Source organism: Neolamprologus brichardi, unplaced genomic scaffold (genome assembly GCF_056152115.1).
Source record: "Neolamprologus brichardi isolate AB-2024 unplaced genomic scaffold, ASM5615211v1 NODE_ptg000036l+_length_2141236_cov_1, whole genome shotgun sequence".
Lineage (NCBI taxonomy): Eukaryota > Metazoa > Chordata > Actinopteri > Cichliformes > Cichlidae > Neolamprologus > Neolamprologus brichardi.
In genome coordinates this window covers 1,162,482-1,185,837 of record NW_028270138.1, presented here as the reverse complement: position 1 = coordinate 1,185,837, position 23,356 = coordinate 1,162,482, and the positions used below count along the sequence as shown (strand labels likewise).

The following is a 23,356-nucleotide window of genomic DNA, read 5'->3' as shown; positions in this document are numbered from 1 at the left end:
GGGGTTCATAATGTTCCAATGGTATTTTATTAGTTGTTGGTTTAACCATGGATGAGGCAATGGCTGTTATGCTATTTTCTTTTCAATGACGTTACATTTATGGGAAAACATCAACTAATACTGCATATTCATAATTATTATATTGGATATAATTAAAGAATACTTACTCTGTAACGTTAATTAGAAGTGTAACGCAAAAAAATTTATGCCTATTTTGAATTTTACTCGAATACAAATACAAATATAAATACCTTTCCCCCCTCAACAAATACAAATACAGATACAAATATCAGCTGCTTTGCACATCTCTAATTTTAAGTCACAAATCTAGACTAAAATCAAACTAATAAAGAGTAAATTTTTAATACATTTCACGAGATACAATTGCCAGTTCTGTGTCTTCATACTGCACCAAGGGTTTCATGTCTTTTCCCTCTGACTGACCTTTCATCTTCTTCAAAACTGATCTCGCCACTTCCATCACATGGTCATTAGTATATGTCTGCGCCATCAGATCTCTAGTTTCCAGTCTGTCTGCGTTCTCTAGTTGGCACTTGATGGTTGATTGATTGATGGTTGGTTGATTGATGGTTACAGGTACAACCTGTAGGTAGGAGTGGAAACGTTCCAGTTCCTCCACTTCCAAATTCTCCAGCATTTCAAGGAGCTGCTCAAGAACAGACTCCTCCATCTCTGAACTATAAAAATATGAGAGTCGAAATACTGAAAAATGGAAAATAGGACAGAGCAGCTGCAAGACTTGTTAAGACCTAAGGAAATGATCTGTGATCAGTTACATCAACTGTATGTTATACTTATAGATCTTGTTCTATGAACTAATCATTATAGAAACACTGAAATTATTTTGTATGATGGAGATTTTTTTTAGAACAAATTGTTGCGTTTTTCCTCATTTTTTTAACAATTCGGTTGTAATTTCAATTCAGCACTAAAATAATTAATTAAAATCATTCATTCCACTCTATTTTACGGATCCCTGCAACGGACATGGGAGAAAAAAAATGAAGATGAATTTTTTCGAGATCTTCCAAAAGTAACTCGGGATCTCGCAAAACTTTTGTGAGATCTTTCAAAATAGGCCGCATCCTTCGGAGGCCGCCAGCTTGACGCTGACCAGGAGGTCGAGGTACGATGTGCCGGGAGTTGGGCGAGGAGGGACACATTTGGACAGTCTTTGAATTGGGATAACCTTTGCTGCCTTTGTTAGAGTTGATTATTTTAAGATTGTCATTTGTGCAAAGAGACATGACCATTGCTTTTATGCGTCCTAATATGGTTGTCACTGTGCAGAAAGAGCTAGACGATAAGAAGACTAGTTTTCAGCTTCAGAACATTTCCATTGCAAGCATGACTTTTTGCAAGTTCCTGTTTTTATAGTTCAGAGAGACTCTCACTTCTTTTTTTATATATATATGTCTCGTATATGTGTTAGGTTCATTGAAATGTTGAATCCTGTGTTGGGGTGACTGGAAAGGTTGATAAGAAGTCATGCTTTGTATGGTATGGCGGGGATAACACCCATACATTCACACACACACACACACACACACACAGAGATGCTGACGTTGCTCCCATACGGTTGTCTCTAATGTAACTGCTTTCACTCAATAAAAAGGGCTGCAAAGGAAGCCAGGTTCGAGGTTGGCTAAGTTCAAGTGAAGGGTGAACAACTCTTGGCCTTAGCGAGCTTCCCTTGCAAGTGAAAGAGTGCTGTCTCGTCTTGTTTTGTGTGCCATTGGTTGTCTCTATTCCAGCAGTGTGGCTCGTCACCTCTCCCAGAATTCATAGCACGGCACAGCAAATTCCAGTTTCCAACAATGGCGGCAGCTACTTAGTTTTAATACTCTTTCTGGGTCACAAAATAAACTTTTACAATATTTTCAGGCGAGAATGTAGCTGTGTAAACTTCAAATATAGCAAAAGTTTTGCGAGATCTCATAAAACTTCATCTTCTTTTTTTTCCCCCATGTCCATTGTGGGGCTCTGTACTATTTGAAATATGTTGACTCTGGGGTTTTTTTGTTTTTTGTGGAGGGGGTTTCTGGCTATAAAATCAACGCAACAATTTTCAGGAAACTGGGTTCATCTCACCTCTGAGCTTTGGTCTGGCTTTCATGTTCCCCACTTAGAGTGGTTTTAGAGGGAGGGACTCCCTCCTCTCTGTCCTCACACTGATCCATGCTGCTGAATTTACATTCACATCAGCTCACACACACTTTCTACCTTCACCTGCAAAGGAACCACAAATCATTCATGTGCACATCAGCTGAAATCCTCCTTTCCATCAGTGTCAACTGAATGCAGTCAGACAGCAGTGTGAGGCAGAGGAAGCTGCCATCAGCTGCTCTACTTCTACTATCAGTCTACTAGATGGAGCTGGGAAGCACACACAATGCATTCACTGACACACACTGACTCACTGTTAATAATAATAATAATAATAATAATAATAATAATAATGGATTGCATTTATATAGGGCTTTTCGAGACCCTCAAAGCGCTTTACAATTCCACTATTCATTCACTTTCACATTCACACACTGGTGGAGGCAGCTACAGTTATAGCCACAGCTGCCCTGGGGCAGACTGACAGAAGTGAGGCTGCCATATCGCACCATCGGCCCCTCTGGCCAACACCAGTAGGCGGTAGGTGAAGTGTCTTGCCCAAGGACACAATGACCAAGACAGACAAAGCTGGAGATCAAACCGGCAACCTTCCGGTTACAAGATGAGCGTCCCAACCCACGGTCGCCCCAAATAATAATAAGAACCTTCCTCCATCCTCTAACGCTCTGTGTCTGTGAGTTCAGGATTAATGTGGCCAGCCAATCAGAGTTAAACATTTCATTCATTTTTAGACTCAAAGTTATCTTCTAGACCGATTGCTTTTCAATAAAATATCAGTTAGGGATTTAAGCAACTGAATGCAGCGTCATCAGTCTGAAACTATTCAATTTAGTGTCATGAACGAAAAACAAATCCATCAAACCCTCAGAGTAGATATTTGCTTCAGAGTACAAATGATTCTAAAGACAAACTGTTAAAGGAGGAAACAAAGCAAACTTACAGTTTCTTCACACACACACACCAACAACAAGCTCCACTCCACACCTGGACATTAAACACGGCCACACAGGTGAGCTGCTTCCTGTAAGGAGGTGGGACTACACTTGAAGCGTGAAGTGTACTTTGAATTTATTAATTCGGCCATTCGACATCTCATTAACCAACAGGTTCAGGAAGCAGACACATTTTGACTTCACAAATTGTGTCTGCTTCTCTGAGCTCTAAATAGCACAGGCGTGATCTCATGAAAAACCTCAGATATAACCTTTTCACTACCAATCAGTAGTGCTCCTTTCACCTTTTCAGTGAAAATATCACTGAAAAGGTGTGAGTATCACACAGCGTGAGTTTCAGCAGTCAGAGAAAGCTCACACAGTGGAGGCAGAGATATTATTAAACCACCATCATAGAAAGAAACAGTATTTGTGGTTATCAAACTGACTTAACAATTAACTCTTTTTCTTGTTTTAGGTTTATGAAGGTGGGTAACATTTATTGGGGTGCATCACCATGGCAATGTATGTTACAGACTGTGAATAATCAGGATTCGACCTGAATCAGAGTCAGAGCATGTGACTGTCCTCCCAACCCTGTGGTCACTAGTAAGCTCATTTCAACCTGTTGAAGTCATGAATGAAAGTGCAGACTAAGAGTGGATCACATGATGTTTAAGGTGTGTCATGTGACATGTTCAGTATTGTCACACATGTCTAGATTGTCCCTGATATCATAACTGCTCAAACACTGATGATTATAAATTTTTATTGCAACATTAATTTTTATTAATTTTGGTTAGTATTGAAAACATTACAGTAAAGAACATAACAAACAAGTAAACAAACAGTCTGGAGTTTACATTTCTTTTTTTCACCTTCTATTGCATGCAAATCTCTTATTATGTCTTGTTTTTAGTACCACTTCAAAATGCTTTCCACTTCCCCCATTGTCTTATGTCTTATTTTATTTACACCCAATCAGTCTAATATTGCATGTAATTCTTTCCATCTCTGAGATTCCTTCCAAAATCCTAATCCAATCTTGTTGAGTGTGAGGGTCTGGTTGTAACCAGTTCTTTGTGATTGCTTTCTTTGTTGTGGCTAGAATTATTTCACTAGATGCATGTCCTCCTTCTTTACCAGTTCCTTTATGTTTCCAAGGTACATTACTTGACAGGTGTTTGGGAGTGCATAGCCAAGAATATTATTTATGTTCATTTTAAGATCTTCCCGATACTTTTTTATTTTTATGCACTTCCAAAATACGTGTGAATGATCAGCTTCCATTTCTCCGCACAATCTCCAACATTTCTGTGGAGTTAAGACCTGTTTGCTTTTAATTTTGGGTGTAATGAAAAAACGGGTCAAAATTTTCTATTCCCTCCACAATGGCAAATTCGTTGAACTGTGTTGTATTTCACACATAATGAACCATTCCTTCTCTGTTATATTTGTCGTCAGTTCAGTTTCCCATTTCTTTTTAAGGTAAAAGGTTGTATCCTGTCTACCTTCTTCTAATGATCTGTAGAAGGTGGAAATTGCTTCGAGCAGTTTTTGTTCATAGCAATTGGTCAGTAGTCCGATTATACCCAATGGTTTTTCAAACCAGTTGGTCTTTATTTGTTTTGCACAGTAGTCCCTTACTTGTAAGTATCTAAAAAAGTCTCTATTTTCCAATTTGTATTTATTTTTTAGTTGTTGGAAACTCATTAGTGTTCCATTTTTCATTAGTGTACAAACGACTGTAATCCCTTTTAACTCCCATTGCTTAAACGTCTGATCCCATTTTTATCGTGTCTGAACCATCTCAGTAAAAATAATTTTTCCTTTAACTGGCGTTTATCTATTACTGTGTGCCATATGTATAATGTAAATTTCACAATTTGGTTCATTCTACTTTTATAAGAGGTTATTAGTTGTTTGTCGGAGATAAAAATTTGTATTTTGTTTCCCTCAATTTCTTTCCACCATGCCTCATAGTCTGTTCTACACCAACAAACAAGGGGTCTAAATTGAGCTGCGTAAAAGTATTCCCTTAGATTGGGCAAAGCCATCCCTACCTTACACTTCAGGAGTTGCAGTGTTGTTAACCTTGTTCTTGGCTTTTTCCCATCTTATATAAACCTTGAGATTAATTTGTCCCATATTTTAAATTTACTTTGAGGTATAGGAGGTGAGAGTGACTGGTACAAGTATAGCAATCTTGGGAGAACGTTCATCTTTATTATTTGGATTCTAGAGTAGAAATTTGTAGGTATTTTTGACCACCGTTCTTTTTTATGTTACCTTCCTCCTGGTTGTAGTTTGTCTCAAACATAGCGGATAATGATTTTGTCAGTGTTATGCACAAATATTTCATGGTGTTCAAGTGCCACTTTAGTTTATATTCGTCTCTAATCTTTTGAGACGGTGTATAGTTAAATGATAGAATTTTTGTTTTGGATACATTAATTTTGTAGCCCGATAGGTGTTCGTAAGTATGGAATAATTGCATCAGAATTGGAAAACATTTGTCAGGATCTCGTAAGAAAATAAATGATATCATCAGTAAATAATCTGATGTCTGACTAGAGTAACTCCCTCTACATTTGGGTGTTGCTACACTGCTTGTGCTAGTGGCTTGGCATGTAATGCAAAAAGAATTGGTGACAAGACACAGCCCTGTTTTTTCCTCTATGAAGCTGAATTCTGTCCGTCAGGCCAGGGACGTAATTTCCGGGGGGGGGGGGGGGGGGGGGTTTATGACCCCCCCAATAATCAGATCCAACCAACTGACTGTGGTTCAGGGGGTTGGGAAGCACATCTGTAACCGGAAGGTTGCCAGTTCGATCCCCAGCTCTATCTGTCCTGGTTGTTGTGTCCTTGGGCAAGACACTTTGCCCTACCACCTACTGGTGTTGGCCAGAGGGGCTGATGGCGCGATATGGCAGCCTCGCATCTGTCAGTCTGCCCCAGGGCAGCTGTGGCTATAACTGTGGTTTGCCTGCATCAGTGGGTGAATGTGAGAGTGAATGAATAGTGGAATTGTAAAGCGCTTTGGGTGCCTAGAAAAGTGCTATATAAATGCAATCCATTATTATAATATAACTCCCCCAATAAAATGATGAATTATCTTGCATAAACAGGCTGTTGATTTTCTTTCCTCATTTCAGTTATTACCAGCAAAATAGTTCCATGTTCAATCATCTGGGAAGTTACCCAGATTTATTTATTTATTTAGACAGAGATCTTGATTCTGATTGTTTCGTGGTCTGCTGCAACCGGTTGTGAGTACAGTCGCATATTTTTTAAACTCATTTTCTATTTCATTGGGCATATAATGTAGTTTGTTACTGTCCAGGTTTCTAACTTCAGTCATCGATGCCTGCTTTTTACGTAGTCTTCTTGCTAGGATTTTGATTGCTTTCTGCCCTGATTCATAATAGGTTTGCTGTGTAAACCTTGCCTTTTTTTCTATGTCTTCTCTTAGTAATTGATTAATTTACTCTGTAATACCTGATATTTCTTCTAAAATTAGTGAGTTTTTAGATTTTTTTGTGCTCCTTCTCAAGACATTTAAGTTTTTCTGTTAAGTTTTTATATAAAGCCAATCGCGCCTTTTTTGTGCTGCTGTTAGAGCCATTAATTTTCCCCATAAAACTGCTTTTAATGCATGCCAAAGTATGATTGGGCTCACATCTCCAGTATCATTGTCTTCATATACATTATAATAAGAAGCTGTGTAAAAGTAGAAAAGTGACGTGTGTAGAATACCATAAAAAGAGAAGTTTGTGACAAAACAAAGTGCTTGTATAGAGGGCTGGTGACCGGGAAACCAATACATTTCCCCTGCACCACCGTCTTTGCCCTTGGAGTGGCATCCCACTTATTGTTTGACGAGGCAATAGGCCCGGACAGCATTTCCAGAGCTACGTTGGCAGGCCCGGGGAGTTCAGGACCCCCGAAAGTCCCATTGTCCTTGGAGATGGTTGTTCCTCCTGTACGCCTGACGAGGGTATGGGCCCGGTGGTGTTCCAGAAACTGGGTTGGGAGGCCTGGGGAATTCAGGAACCCCCGAAAATATCACTAAAAGGTGTGGCCGTGAGGGGGGATATATGGCTGAGTAGAAGACTCCCCTGAATCCTGCCCTCTCGCTGAAAAATTGTATTTAAAGCAAGCACGAGGGTTGGTGGCCTGGAAAGGAAAACGGCGACCTTTCCAAAGTACCCACAGAAATTGTGTAAAGGGTTTGAAGGCCCAGAGAGGAAACTGGGATTAGTTAGAACACTCTCTAAAAACCAGAGCTCTTATCAGTGCATTGTGTGAAGTTGTTGTTTGAATAAAAGGTTGTTTTTTATTTTATTAGACTAGTGTGCACCCTGAGAGAAGCAGAAGATTCCAGCACGGTGCTGTGTGTGTGTGTAACAGGAAGTCAGAGTTTGTGTTTGGAAGGCCATAAAATGAGAAGTGAAGGGAGAGTGTGTAAAAAAATAAAGGGACAGAGTGGATTAAAGTGGATTGCCTGTTAAATAATTATAAATAAATAGTAATAATAAATAAATAATAATAATAACACATAAATAGTAGGAATTTAAAAACAAATAAATACAATTAGCGAATTAAAGGTGAGAAGTAAAGTATTTCAGGATGGATGGAGAATTTGTTTGTGAATTACAGGACAGTGAATGGGGAAAAGGAAAAGGGTGGAAATCTCTAGGAGATCAGGTGGACCTCTTGGTTAAGGCAGTGCGTACCACCTCCACTTCCGAGGATCCGGATAAGGCTCAGAAGAAAGCTCAGGAGGATGTGAGGAAACTGCTGGAAAGGAAAAGCGTGGACCTGAAGCACCGAGGGTCCCTAGCGGTGAAGCTCAGGGAGGAGGCAGAACAATGTAGAAAGCGGGCGAGAGAGGTAAGTAAAAGGAAAAAAGAAGTGTCACCAATTCCCAATGTCGGGGGACGACCAAGGTTAGGAGGGCCACAATAACCAGCAATGACACGCCTCACAGGGAGACCGGGACAACAAGGGAAAGGCGGACCGTATGTTGTCTCTAAGGGTGGCAAGCACTGAACTGCCATTCCTAATGGACACTAGAGCGACTTCTTCCATCATGAAGATGCTGTTCACATTTATCTGACGACATTGTTGAAGTAGTTTAGTTTCTCTGGGGTACCTCAAACTCTGCCATTGAACCACTAAAAACTCAAGTGGGTCGACAATCAGTCACACATCCTTTTGTTATCTCTCACTCTGTCCCGGTGAATCTTCTGGGATGGGACCTCTTAATGAAACTGGGAGCAATGATCCTACGTGGCCCTGATAGACCACTGGTGACCCTGCCAGATGGCACTACTGTCGACTGTGGTGCAGCATTTTCCGGTCACACTCAGAGATCTTCTGGGGGTGCCTAACCACTGATACAGGCATTCTGGCACAGTACCTGAAGTGGAAGCCCTGGATTCTGGCTCTGGACATGTACTCTCCTGGACATGTACACCAAGCTAAGGATTTTGGTCCCATGGTAAGAATGGCTGTTAAATCCATTGATTGGGTATTCACACCTGGTGTCGCCTGTTGTTGGAGCTGTAAAACTTATCGGACTGATCTTGAGGCTATATACATGGTCCTACTGGTTAACCCTAACCCTGAATCAGCAGAGTTCATGGAAGAAAAAAAATGGATCATCCAAAGCTCTCAGGGCATTGGCAGCTTTGCCCAACTCTCTTTGGTGTCAGGGTCCCACTGATGTTGGCTTAACTGACTGCGCACTTTTGAACTTTGAGTTGACACAGTATACACCGATTTCCTTACAAAAGTCGGGGATTCTGAATCACACAAAACCATTAAGGCTGAAGGACATGTTGTCATTTTTGGGTTTGAAAGGGTATAGCAGACACTACATTCCAGACTGCATGGGTTTAACTCACCCTTACGTGACTTGGTGAAGGAGCAAGATATGCGTAACCCCACCGGCAAACTTAATTGGATAGTGGAGGCTGAGCAGGCTTTTATTACACTGAAACAAGCCCTGTCGAAGGCAGAAGACTTGGCAGTGCCTGATTATAACAGAGACTTCTTTTTAGATGCCTCTAAAACAAAAGGTGTAGTAAGCTGAGTTTTGTTTCAGAAGAAAGGGGGAGGAAGACAAGTGTTGATGTATGTGGGTGAACGGCTAGATAAAAACGGAAAGACACATCCTACCTACATGCACACAACATGCTTTAGGGGTAGCAAAAATTATACAAAAAGTAGCACACATCACTAGGGGATATTCAATGGAGATATTAACAACACATAGTGTGGTTGCCTATGTTAATTCACAGGCATTCACTATCACCCCATTGAGACAGGAGAGGCTGAGCAAAGTGTTAGAGGCCCCAAATTTAACATTTACACACGAGGGAATCAACATGGCTGATAGGATGGGATAGGAGAACCTCATGAATGTGTACAACAAGTCCAAAAAGAAGAAAAAGTCAGACCAGACCTGAGAGCAGAAGCCATACACGGAGCTGAGGACTATTTCCCAGATGGATGTTGCTTTAGGCATGATGATGATGGATTGAGAGCCGGCTATGCTGTGGTAAGAAGGAAAGGGACACAATGGGAAGTGATCAAGGCGGACAGGTTACAAGGTCAACAATCTGCACAGAGAGCAGAAGTGGTGGCCTTACTGGAGGTCCTGAAGCATGGAAAAGGGAAGAGGGTGAACAGCTACACTGACTCAGTGTATGCCTTTGGAGCAGCACATGTGGAGCTGGGACAGTGGAAAAGAGCTGGCTTTCTAACGACAGGGAACAAATCTATCAAACATGAGAAACAAATAAGACAGCTGGTGGAAGCCTTGCAAGAACCTCCAGAAGCCATCATTAAGTGTAAAGGGCATGACACGGCTAATACTCAAGTGGCCGAAGGAAATGATATGGCAGATAAGGAAGCCAATAAAGTTGCTGGCTATCAGGAAGGGAAACAGATGTTAAGTATGAGGAGTAAGTGGGAGGATCACCCAGAAGTCACTCGAGAGATGATCATAGAGGCTCAAAAGGGGGTGAGACCTCAAGAGAAGACTGTATGGAAGCAGACAGGGGCAACAGAGAATTAAGGACTGTGGAGAGGACCAGACGGTCGACCAATGTTGCCCCCAGAAATCAGAACCCGGGGCATTGAAGAGGCCCATGGACTAGGACAAGTGGGAACTGCCCAAAAGGAGAGGGATTTGTGTCATTGGTGGCACCCATTCTTGAGAGACATGATAAAACTACACATGCAAAAATGCCCAATTTGCGACCAGTATAACCCTAAACCAACAGTGAGACCGGAGATGGGGGCTTTCCCACTTCTGTCATAGCCAGGACAGGAGATCGTTGTAGACTTTACAGATATGATAACACAGTTAAGGGGTTGTAGGTATGTACTGGTGTATGTGGATGCATGCACTAGGTGGCCAGAGGCATGGGCCACCAAAGGGAAGACAGCAAATCAGTGGTGAAGTGTTTGGTAAACCACTATATCCCGAGACATGGGTTCCCTGAGAAGATAAGATCAGATAATTGAACACATTTCAAAAACGCAGATTTGCACAGAGTGGAGGAAATGCTAGGGTTGATGTATAAATTTCATACAGTTTACCATCCACAATCACAAAATAAAGTAGAGAGAATGAACCAGAATCTGAAAAACAAATAGGCTAAAATCCGTGCACAGACCAAAATAAATTGGTTGGATGCATTATCAATAACACTAAGGTATTCAATAAAGGTTACAGGTTTTACCCCGTACAAATTGATGACAGGGAGACAGTTTCCAGGCCCCGGGGCAGGTATCAAAGCATTAAGTGTGGGGACTAGTAATGGACAATGTAGTACACAATTTGGTGAATTGAAAGCTCTTGTCTCAAGTTTTACCAAACAGGTTGGAGAAAGAGGAGGCTTGCTGAAGGAAGCACACTGCCAGAGGCTCGGTGGATTTGTCTGAAAGTGCTTAAAAGGAAGTGGTCGGAGCCAAGGTGGACCGGACCGTTCGAGGTGGTGGAGTGGATCTCCCATGCGTTCCTGATGAAAGGCAAGGGAGAGACCTGGTATCATTGGAGCAAGTGTGCTCTGGCCGAGGAGCCCAGACGGAGTGTGAAGGAAATCCAGGAGGACCTGACGGAGCAGGTCCAAAGCCCTGACTTGGACGAGTCAGAAAACACTGAGACCTCAACTACAGGGGCAGAATAATCCCCTGGTCTGTGGTAAAGATCTCAGGGTAATCTACCCCTGAGATTCAAGTAAGAAGAGGAGGAAGAGCGGAGAGAATCGCCCAACCTGGAAGACACTGTGTGTTAGACTATAACAGGTTGAAAATTTGTTAGACAGAGGTTGTAGTCTGAGTATAGAGAGAGAAAGTGGACACCAGTGAAGATGGTGGTTAGGGAAAGCAACCTTCCCCTAGGCATATTTGGTGTAATCAACATTATAATCCCAGGAGCATCTTCCTTGGAGGGCTCAACCCGGGTTAGCGGGTTTAAGGGCTCTGTTGGCTCTTAGCTGACGGTTTCCTCGTGGCCACAACTAGGCCTTTTCGTTTCCAGGCAGATGGAAAGCCAATTTGCCATCGGTGTGGTAGGGCTGGTCATATTGCCAGGTTCTGTAGGGTTAAACATCCAGCTATAAAGAATAGTGGTGGGTCTCATGCTGATGCACATGTACAAAGTCAGGTTGTGGGACAAGGCCCTGAGTCTCAGCCATCGGGAAACTAGGTCCCTCTGGTGCAGAGAGCCAGGCATCAGGAACAGGGTTTACAGGCTCAGCTGAAGTTGTTATGGAAGATCCCTCTCAATTAATTGGGAATTGTCCAGTGGTGGAAATAGAAATTGGGCGTGTTATAGTTCCCTGTCTTTTGGATACTGGGTCCATGGTCACCACTATGCGAGAGAGTTTCTTTGAGAAGCACTTCAGGTCGCAGGGGGTGGGGCATTTAAAGAAATGCCAATGGTTACGCCTCAGGGCAGCTAATGGGTTGAAAATACCCTATATAGGCTACATGGAGCTTGATGTGACTGTTTTTGGTGGCACCCTGACAAAAATGGGCGTGTTAGTGGTGGAGGACCCTCTAGATGGGAGCGTTCAGCAGCCACAGAGTGTGCCTGGCCTCTTGGGGATGAATATCATTAGCCGTTGTTACCACCTACTCTTTGAGCAGTTTGGCCCTCGTCTGTTTGAATCTCCTTCCCTTGAAAACGGCAGTAAGACGTGGAAAGAGACACTTCAGTGTCAGCGTATTGAGGCTTTGAATACATCCGGGTATTTAGGTAAAGCAAAAGTCCACGGTCGAGCTGTTTGTGTCCCTGCTGGTTCGTTGAAATGGATACGTACTAGCTGCCCCTCTGCTGCTAACAATAACCTTCCATCAGTGCTCCTGGAGCCCATAGCGACAGGTAATCCCCTTCCAGGGGGCATCTTGGTTTCCCCGGCCCTCCTTTCTGTTGAACAGGGTGTTGTTGACATTCCGGTGGTTAATGTGGGAATTGAGGATGTTTGGTTACCGCCCTGTACACAACTAGGTGAATTGCATCTGGTTGACCCTCCATCATCTGGGGACTCTGTCATTACTGGAGAGTCTGATGATCCCACGATGCAGATAATGATGCACGAAGTGACTGTACAGACGCATCCGCACCTTGATTTTTCCGAGCTCTCATGGCCTAACTTGTCCAATGAACAGTCACAACAAGGAGTGTCACTTTTGCAGAAGCATTGCTCAGTTTTCAGCCATGGGGAGGGAGATTTAGGATGTACCACGTTGGTGGAACATGAGATCCCTTTAATGGATGATGCCCCAGTGCGACAGCGGTATCGCCGGCTCCCACCCTCTCAGTATGAACAAGTGAAAGCCCATATTAAAGATTTGTTGGATCAGGGGGTAGTGCGTCTAAGCAGTAGCCCTTATTCTTCTCCAGTTGTGGTGGTTTTCAAGAAAAATGGAGAGATTAGGCTGTGTGTTGATTACCGTTTGCTTAATGCCAAGACATGGAAAGATGCTTATCCATTACCCTGTATTGAGGAGTCATTAGATGCCCTGACAGGAGCACAGTGGTTCTCTACATTGGACCTTGCAAGTGGGTATAATCAAGTACCAGTGGCTGAGAAGGACAAAGCCAAGACTGCTTTCTGTACCCCTTTTGGTCTGTTCGAATTCAATCGAATGCCATTTGGGCTCTGTAATGCCCCTAGCACCTTTCAGAGGCTAATGGAGCGGATTTTGGGGGATCAAAGTTTCCAGTCCCTTTTATTGTACCTGGATGATATTGTTGTGTTTTCATCCTCCTTTGAGCAGCATCTGGAGCGTCTTGACTTGGTCTTAATGCGGCTCAAAGAGCACAATCTAAAGTTGAAGCTGGAGAAGTGTCACTTTTTCCAGCCAGAGGTTCAATACCTCGGGCATGTGATATCTGCTTCTGGGGTGGCGACTGACCCTTCTAAGATTAGTGCAGTGGCTGAGTGGGCACGACCAACTACTTGTACAGAGCTACAGTCATTTTTAGGATTTGCCTCATACTATCTGCGTTTTGTTGAAGGTTTTGCCAAGTATGCTGCCCCGCTCCACCGGCTGTTGGGAGAGCTGGGAGGTACCAAGAAGAAACGTAGAAGTGGTGGCAGTGGGGCAATGTGTCACCTTTGGAGTGAGGAATGTGAAAATGCATTCCAAACACTAAAAAGGCTGCTGGTTAGTGCCCCAGTATTGGCATATGCAGATTTTGCTAAACCTTTTGTCCTTGAGATAGATGCTAGCCAGGCAGGGTTAGGGGCAGTTTTATCTCAGGAGCAAGAAGGAAAGAGGCGGCCAGTTGCTTTTGCTAGCCGGGGCCTGCAACCTAGTGAAAGGAATATGTCCAATTATAGCTCTAGAAAGTTGGAATTCTTGGCACTAAAATGGGCTGTCACTCAAAAATTCCGTGAATATTTGTTGGGAAATAAGTTTGTTGTGTTCACAGATAACAATCCCCTTAGCTATTTGCAGACTGCTAAATTGGGAGCCGTAGAGCAGCGATGGGCCTCAGAACTAGCTGTGTTCAACTTTGAGATTAAATATAGGCCAGGTCCCAGCAATCGCAACGCTGATGCATTGTCACGGCAACTGCATCCACAGAGTCCATCTGGCCTGCTTCCAGGGTTGAAGGTTCCACAGGAAGTGCAAGATCAGGCAGATGTAGGTCAACTGGGAAATGCTGTTGCCACTACGTGTAGAGCCATAGGTGCATTTCCATCCCGACCTAAAGCTGATCTAATATCCCTTCAAGCTGCTGACCTGGTAATTGGCCCTTTTTCACAGTATTGGGAAAGAGGGAGGCTGCCCACCAAGCAGGAAATGGGTAATGTAAGTAAGGGAGTGAAAAAGTTGGTGCAACAGTGGCCCAGAATCAAGCTGAAGGAAGGTGTCTTATATTGTCAAGTTCAGACACCTGGTGATGGCCAAGTTTTGTTTCAACTGTTGCTACCCCAGTGCTTGCAAACAGAGGTCCTGAGAAGTTTACATGATGATCATGGGCATCAAGGCATTGGATGCACTACCAGCCTGGTGAGAGAAAGGTGTTTTTGGCCCTTTATGGCACGTGTCATTGAGAAATATTGTCAGGAGTGCGATCGTTGTGTCTTGGCAAAGGCTGTAAAACCAAAGGTTCGCACATTCAGGGGGGGTTTGGTGGCTTCTAAACCCCTGGAAGTCATTGCCATTGATTTCAGTGTTTTGGACAAGTCTAGTGATGGGCGTGAGAATGTACTTGTGGTCACCGACGTATTTTCAAAGTTCTCTCAAGCATACCCTAGAGTAGATCAACGGGCAAGTACAGTGGCACGGGTATTAACTGAAAAATGGTTTTATATCTATGGGGTCCCTAAGCGTATCCATAGTGATCAGGGAAAGAGCTTTGAGGGAGACTTGCTGAAACGTCTGTGCCACCTGTATGGCATAGACAAAAGCAGGACCACACCATATCATCCTGAGGGCAATGGACAATGCGAGAGATTTAACAGAACACTCCATGATCTGTTGCGCACGCTCCCTCCTGATAAGAAAAGAAAGTGGCCGCAATACTTGCCACAGGTATTGTATGCTTACAATACCACAGAACATCAGTCCACCGGCTTTTCACCTTATGAACTTATGTTTGGTCAGAAGCCCCAGTTGCCCATTGACTTCTTACTGGGGGCTTCCCAGTCGGAACCTATGTCTAGATCGGCGCAGGAGTGGGTAGAGGAGCAAAAACAACGTCTAAATTCAAATTCAAATTATGTGCTTGCGAAATAACAACTCATTTTCAGCCAACAGTTGCTTCCCTTCTCTCCCCAGGTACTCTGGTTTATCGGAAAAGTCATCCTTTAGGCCACCATAAGATCCACAATGCCTGGGATCCTATGGTGTATGTTGTTGTGCAGAGTATGGACAAAGAAGGCAGGGTTTACAAAATACGCCCTAGAGATCATTCAGGTCCAGACAAGAACTTAAATCGGGCAGAGTTGAGAGTAATACCCTCAGGTATTGTAGCACCTGCTCCAGACGAATATCCTCTCTCTGACCCAGGGCTGGTAGTTGAGTCACCCCGGCAGTCAACATCAGATACACCAGATGATGACAGTGAGGCTGGTGGAGTTGTACTCGCCCTTGTTCCAAACCCACCCCAAGATCAGCCACCCTCGGTATCTGTTCCAGAGCTTGTTAGTGAAACTAGGAGCATAGGCTCGAGCAACTTGAACCCTGTATCCATAGTTCCAGAACAGCCAGAGGAAAGTGGGATTGATAATAGGGAGAATGTTTTAGAGCAGGACTCAGGAAGAGTTCAGGGACGGCCTAAAAGAAGTACAGCAGGAAAGCATTCTAACCCCTTTAATCTCCCACGGTCAGTAAATCAGACTGCTGCTGTTCTCACTAGCGATTCACAGAGCTCTCTTGTCCATAATGATTTGCCCCAAAATGTATTTAGGCCCCGGCAGTAAGTTCAAAACGGGGGCAATTGTAATGGGGAAGGCTTTAGGACCCAGGGGACACAATGGAGGGTATAAAAGAGGAAGTAGCAGCAGGTGCTCTTCATTTCCACTGACAAGCGGCTGTGAACAATGGTTGTGTGAGTAGGTGAGGAGCCTGAGAAGTTTTAATTGTCTGCTACACAAACGGTTGTTTTAAACCTCTACAGCTGAGGTTCGAGGTACAGGCTGTTTTTCTTTTAGTGCTTTTTAAAAATTTGTTGAAATGTATTTGATGTTTATTGTATTTTATGTTTTTAGTAGTGATTTTAAAAGACAAGCCAGGTGTGCAGCAAACACAGTTGTCTGCTGGAGGTATGTTAACTTAATATATTTGACATTAAAAGTATATTTATGCACTCTAATCTAATTTATATTATATTGCCTCCTGTAGGGCAGGCTGCACATGTGAATTTGTCACTGTTTTTTCCTCCTTCTCCTGTTTTGTTGCGTTTTTGGTTTTAGTAGGGTCACCTTTTAAAACTGTTTTTTTTTATGCCGGGCTTGTTTTTATTTTTATTGGGCTGGTGCAATATTAGTCGGGCAATGTGCAATCCCTGAGCTGGGCTCTTACCTTAGGCGACGTGGGTCTTTTAGAGGTGCTCCATGTGGATTTGCAGTGAATAAGTTTTATTAAGAGTGATTTTAGTGCCACCGATTATTGCCTGAACTAAAACACTTAGTGCATGCGATAAGTGTTCGGTTGGGCTCGTATTTATTTGGGGTGGATTTGTTTCTTTTAAAGCAATGAGCATCTGGGACCACCGAGGGAGAGCAAGCCCTCAGGTGATAGTTGCATTGCTGGCAGGTTGCACCAATAACACTATCTTGTGGTCGTTAGTGACCTTTTCCATTTTGATGTTTTAGGCTTTTTGCAAACCCTTTGTGTTCTTTTAAAATAATAAATTTTAACGTATCTGACTGATATTGACCCTCTTGTCCCGTTTATTCTGGGCTCGTTCCTGTGAGAGCTTTGGGCCTGAAAGTTTGTAGTATAGAGGCCCTTAGCGGTTACTCGGTGGCTTTTACTCGCTACATTATTGGGAGGCACTTGAGCAGATTTTGGATCTCAAGTCCATCACCTTATTTACAAAGTAATTGAGGAAAGTGCTACAGTCTTTGTTAGAAAGTAACACAGCATGCTGAGTTGGAGGAGAAACAATACTGTTGATAGTATCAAATAGAATTCTTGGGTTATTTTTATGATGATTTATGGGATTATTGAAGTAAGAGGATCTGGCCTCTGACTGACTCATTATATAATGTGTAACTGATAATCAAAGCTGTCACACTAATGTTTAAACTGTTCAATGAGTAACATGAAAGAAAATATGTCTGTGAAGGTTCTCAGTCATCCAGGTCATCGTAGTCTAAGGAGCTTGCAAAGAAAAGCGTCTGGACTTAAGTTGCTTGAAGACGTTTTACCTCTCATCCGAGAAGCTTCTTCAGTTCTAAGGTCAAATGGTGGAGAGTCCCAGATTTAAGCCCTGTGGGAGTAACCCACTGAAAGAATGGACAATGGACCCCCTAATGATCCTCTACCTAATCACAATCAGCCAGGGTTTCGGGTAAGCTCATTGTGAAACCTGGCCCCACCCTATCATGTGATTTCCTGAGGTCAGATGGCCCAGGATGTGAGTGGGCGTTAAGGCATCCGGGAAGGGAACTCAAAACTGGATTATAGATGGCAGACAGTTGGTGTTGTAAACCACCGCCTCTGTTCAAAGATGGTCGCTCACAGTGGACATAGATGCTTCTTTCACTCCTCTTTAAAATCCATCTGTCCTCTCTGTCCAAAATGTGAACATTGGCATCCTCGAAAGAGTGACCTTTGTCCTTTAGATGCAGATGGATAGCCAAGTCTTGTCCTGTGGAGGTGGATCTTCTATGTTGTGCCATACGTTTGTGAAGTGGCTGTTTGGTCTCTCCTAGTTCCTGAGTGCTGACATGAGAAGTGAGCTCACAGCCAGTGTTTGTGCTCCTCTTTTCTCTCTGTGGCCTCAGAAATGATCATTCTGTTTGCACATCACTTATTTTCAATGTTAACACTGTTAAATGGCTTTCATTGAAAATATAAATTCAAATGGAGATAAAAATAACATCATGAGGGAATTTTTATTATCCTATCCAAAAGATGATAAGGAGAAAGTCTAAGTCTTAACGTCTATAAACAAGGTTCCTGTAATATCAGAGTGAAAAGATACATTCAAACCTGCTGCTGTTCTGATTCCACTCTGTCTCGTTGATGCAGTGGTGAGCCCGTTACTGTGAACTATGGAGCAGCAGATTTGTGCTGTTTGTGGTGGAGACAATCCTGAGACTGAGAGTTCAGGAAAGTGATGTGAAACTGAGCAGGCATGCTTTTATGAGGAAGTTTGGATGAAACAAAAGCAGAAATGGAGTCTGGACTTTAGCAACATGTAGAAATGTTTGCTGTAGGCTTTCTGTCCCAGTGGTTCCCAACCCCCGGGCCTCGGACCGGTACCGGGCCGCGAAAGTTGAGGCTCAGGTGTGAAATGTATGGTTTTCAGGGTTTTTATCGGTTTTCAGCGTTATTTTGTTATCGTTTTTATCGTTAACTCGGTTTTCCTGGGTCTTTTCACGTGTGTTATGAATAAATCTTCTTTTTTTCGGTACCAGTACTGGTTTTATTTTGTTGTATTTATCCGCGACACCTTAAAGTCCGTGTGCAAGTCCGTGAAAATAATGTCGGGCATAAACCGGTCCGTGGCGCAAAAAAGGTTGGGGACCGCTGTTCTGTCTTGTTACTGAGCGCAGCATTAAAATGATGTTTCTATTGTAGTGACACTTTAAACTGTTTGACTGCAGATCAAAGAAACATTCAGTGTGTTAATGGAAGTTGTTGTTAGCTGAGCTTTGTCCTTAATCCAATCTAAAGTGAACAGTTTGCTGCAGAGCAGGAAGCCTCTTCATGACAAACTCATGTTACACTTTATCAGCTCCATGTTTCTTCTTCTACTTGTTTTAACCAGAAACACTACAGTGAAGAACTGCTCTTCTTTAATGATTTGTTTGGAGCTGATTTTACAGATTCATTTAGTTATAATCAGTTCAAACTTGTTTCCATGAAATTAATCTTTATTCTATAAATGTTCCACTGACTGCAGTAATAAATAATAAATCAAGGCTTCACAGTCTGTGGGCCCACTCTTGGTCCTGAATGATTTCCATGAAAAACTTTAAAGTGTCTGATAGAAGTTCTACAAGTGAGTCTTCTTGTTCTCACAAGTCTGAGCTCCTCACTGAACTTCAGCTTCTGAGCGGAGTCAGCTCCTGGAAGGAGTCAGGGCTCCACCTTCTTTTGGAGAAAGAGGCAAATTTTCACAATAAGAGGATGTGCCCAATTCAGGGTCTGCACGCTTGAAGTACGCATTTTAAGTGCGATCACGTCACCGCCACGCGACGACGGCAGTCCCAATTCGAAGTGTAGTCCAAATGCATACTCCAAATGCGCCGTCGATTTCCCCAAATATCAAGCGTGGTCCGGTGCACGCTTCGTGGTCCCATATATCCCACAATTCATAGCGCGGCGGTAGGTGTGGATAATTTTGCCGCAAAATACGGCAGAAGGGAGCGGCCAAGAGTGAACTGTCAAAAGTCAGTACTGAATATGACGTCACTTATTCATGTGCGAATGTTTAATAACAAAGAACATTAAAACATTGCTCTTGGCCACATGTCGGCAAAGTTGTGTGACATTAGTGGTGTTTGTACTTTCAGCATTAACTTGGTTTTAAAGCCTCTACACACACACACACACACACACACACACACACACACACACACACACACACTCTTTATGTGTAAAGAGGAAAACACAGAACACAAGGAGTGGGAGCTAAGATAAGATAGAACTTTATTAATCCCTCGGGTGGGTTCCCCTGGGAAATTCGGTTTCCAAATAGCACAGCACTGACAGAAGTTACAGAATGTGAGCAGAATACCATATCTACACATATATAAATACAGAGACATATATAAATAGTGTATAAAAGGGATAAATAGGAATAAGAATACAAGGGAATTGCACATTTCAAGTATTGAAGTCTATTGCACCATTGGTTATTAACAAAAAGTATTGCACAGTGAAAAGTCACTACAGCTTAGTTTCCCCCCTCCTTTATCCTCCTGTTTCCCCTCCAGAGAGGAGTTAAACAGTTTGATGGTGTGTGGGACAAAGGAGTTTTTAAGTCTGCTGGTCCTTGACTTTGGGAGAAGCAACCTGTCACTGAACAGACTCTTCTGGTTGTTTATGGCCGTGTGCAGAGGATGCCCAGCATTGTCCATAATGTCCATCAGTTTTTTAGTGTCCTTTTCTCTGCCACTGACACCAGAGTGTCCAGCTTCATGCCGACCACAGAGCCAGCCTTCCTGATCAGTTTTTCCAGCCTGGATGAGTCCTTCTTTGCTGTGCTGCTCCCCCAGCACACCACTGCATAGAAAAGTACTCCAGCAACCACCAACTGCACAATAACTCACATCACTATATACACGGTCACACAGAGGGAGACAATGGGGGATAAAGACACGAAGGTAAATCCAGTAAATTAACCTGAACAACTTAGGACCCATAGAATAACAAATGAACTTAACATGACACAGGAACACAGGAAAACTAAGAACGTTGGGTCAAATGACCCAGGATCCTGACATATTGTGAGCTGTAGAAGGATGAGATAGACTGATGTTATCTGACACGACCTCCGTCTGCAGAAAATGTGCCGATGAACAATCACAGGTGATTGTTTCCACACAGCAGTCTGGATTTATTTCAGCTCACAGCTCCAACATTACAACCATTTTAAATTCAAACACTTTCATCAGCCTGAATATGAAACATCACCACTTACAAACTGAGTCACAGTCAGCTGACTGCTCCTGTAGATGGAGGACAAATGTTTATTACAGCTACAGCTGTGGAGGAGATGTGAACAGAAAATCATGAGGGTAAAGTTCAAACTGAGCCAACCAGCCCCGTCATGTTCCAACATGACTCTGCATGAGCAAAGAAAGTCCATAGAGACATGGATGAGAGAGTTTGGTCTGGAAGAACACCTTTATGATAAATTAGAGTGAATAATGTGAGCCAGGCCTCCTCATCCGATGTCAGTGTCTGGAAGTGTGTTCAAATAAAATTCCCATAAACACTCCTAAATCTTGTGGAAGTCATTCAGTCAACAGTGGGAAGACATCAATTTTAATCCTTTGGATGAAGAATAGGATGTCAATCAAGTTCATATGTATGTAAAGGCAGGCAATCAAATACTTCCTGTAATATAGTGTGTCATAAATTTCTCAACCTTCTCAAAAATCAATCAGAAACAAATCTCCTCATACTCAAGTTAAAATGTTAAAATAGAAAAAAAAGATTAAAAAAAAGATGTTTACAGCTTTACACACAAATGTTTCTCTCATTGACCTGTTTAAATGTTAACAATGCTTAATAACTGATCCATGGTAAATGATCTATGATCCATTATTAGTTATTAACAAGGATTAATAACTAATAATGGATCTCCAACAGCCAGTGGACTGTAACATTCTAGGAAGTACATGATTTCAGCAAATAACACTGTATTAAGAAACACCAGTATGTGCTCATCTCAGGAAAAACGCTTCAGAATTATCTGTATTAAAAAGAATCTACCAGTGACAACAAACAAAAGCCTGTAGTTGTTCTGACATCATTATTAATGTTAATTATTTAATCTTTATAAGAAGGATTTGTGAACTACAGAAGTCGAATTTTACCCTGAGGAAACCTACCAATGACAGTTCCATGCATGTTAGCCTCTTTGTGAGTGTTTGTGCATTATGTTGTCTGAGCACTGCTGACCAAAGTGACTGCTGGTGAAACCTGAGTGACGTACCAGTTTGAACTGGTCTGCTCCACTGTGGTTATTGTTCATGTGACACTTCCACCTACTGCTGGACCACAGTTTGTGCTGAAAGTTGCTTCAGAGAGAAGGAATAACAAAACAGAAGAAATAGTCTTTTTACCACAGGTCTGATGACCTGATATGTTTCCACTTTAGTTGATTCATGCATGCAACAATCACAGCTTTCAGCAGACTAACATGCGTCAACCAATCATTAATAGCTCCACGTTTAACAACACAGGAAGATAGAACCATGATGTGCTACTTCACATGTTTCGGTTTCAGAAGCCAGCAGAATGTGTATGTAATCAGTTATGTGAGACTGATTTTAAATAGAGGAAATCAGATTATAAATGTTCGTGTGAAAAAGGAACCATAGCAGAGATAATGCAAATGAATGGGGTTAGAGGTCAGACCTCCTAATGCTTCTTTAGCTAGAGGCTGCTTTTAGAGCCACAAGGAGTCTGTTGTGGGTCAGTTGAATGTCGAGAAGTGCCCCCAGTCTATGTTCCTGTCTCATCCCTCTGTTGTTTTCACTTCTTCAATCCACCTGCTGTCAATCCACATCCAGCCAGTAGTCCTCACACTCTCCTCCTGCTTTGAGTTACTCCCACAGTGCCCTCATCTGTTTTCCCTTCCCTGCTCGGCCTCAGAGGATTTAAAACTGCCATCTTGTTCTTGTTTTTTCTTGATGTTCAGCTCTTTGTTCTGCTTTCTGCCTGGAAGCTTCTTCATACTCAAAAATCTCAACAGTTCTTTGAAAACAAAGTAAAAAAGTGAATGTGAGTGAAATCAGTCCAAACTAACAGAGTGAAGAGCAGCAGATGAAACATCGAAGATACAAAAAGGAAGGAAAGAAGGAAAAAAAAGTGCCATCTGTGTCCTTTCAAACAAACAAGCATCAGTGTCCAGGACTAAAACATGAATCCACTGAGGAACTAAGCGTTCCACTATCCGCTCCAAATACACTTACTCCAAACAGGCTATCTTTTATATCTGGCGATCGTGGCTCAAGAGTTGGCAGTTTGCCTTGTAATCGGAAGGTTGCCAGTTTGAGCCCCGGCTTGGACAGTCTCGGTCGTTGTGTCCTTGGGCAAGACACTTCACCCGTTGCCTACTGGTGATGGTCAGAGGGCCCGGTGGCGCCAGTGTCCAGCAGCCTCGCCTCTGTCAGTGTGCCCCAGGGTGGCTGTGGCTACAATGTAGCTGCCATCGCCAGTGTGTGAATGTGTGGGTGGATGTGTAAAGCGTCCACTTTTATATTTTGTGTGATGGCATTATAATTTAAGTTATAAATTTCCGTCAAATCCTTTGGTATGATGACTCCAAGATATGTCAATTTGTTAGTATTCCATTTAAAATCATACATTTTACGTATGTTTTCTTTTGGTAC

General features: G+C 42.7%; 2 protein-coding genes across 2 annotated transcripts in view; both read right to left on the bottom strand.

The window, feature by feature from the left end:
- LOC148094549 (NACHT, LRR and PYD domains-containing protein 12-like) overlaps positions 1-2,248 on the bottom strand; it is a 45,474-nt gene extending 43,226 nt beyond the window's left edge. The window contains exons 1-2 of the mRNA XM_087837553.1: positions 2,113-2,248; positions 445-698 (exon numbers count right to left, since the gene is read on the bottom strand). Coding sequence (XP_087693679.1) covers positions 445-698; positions 2,113-2,201 — 343 coding nt within the window. The 5' untranslated portion in view covers positions 2,202-2,248. The remainder of the gene's footprint in view (positions 1-444; positions 699-2,112) is intronic.
- Positions 1-18,341, bottom strand: part of LOC148094548 (uncharacterized) — a 215,526-nt gene extending 197,185 nt beyond the window's left edge. Inside the window, exon 1 of the mRNA XM_087837565.1 lies at positions 18,276-18,341. The gene's annotated coding sequence lies outside the window, so the exon portion shown is untranslated. The remainder of the gene's footprint in view (positions 1-18,275) is intronic.
- Positions 18,342-23,356: the final 5,015 nt, after the last annotated feature.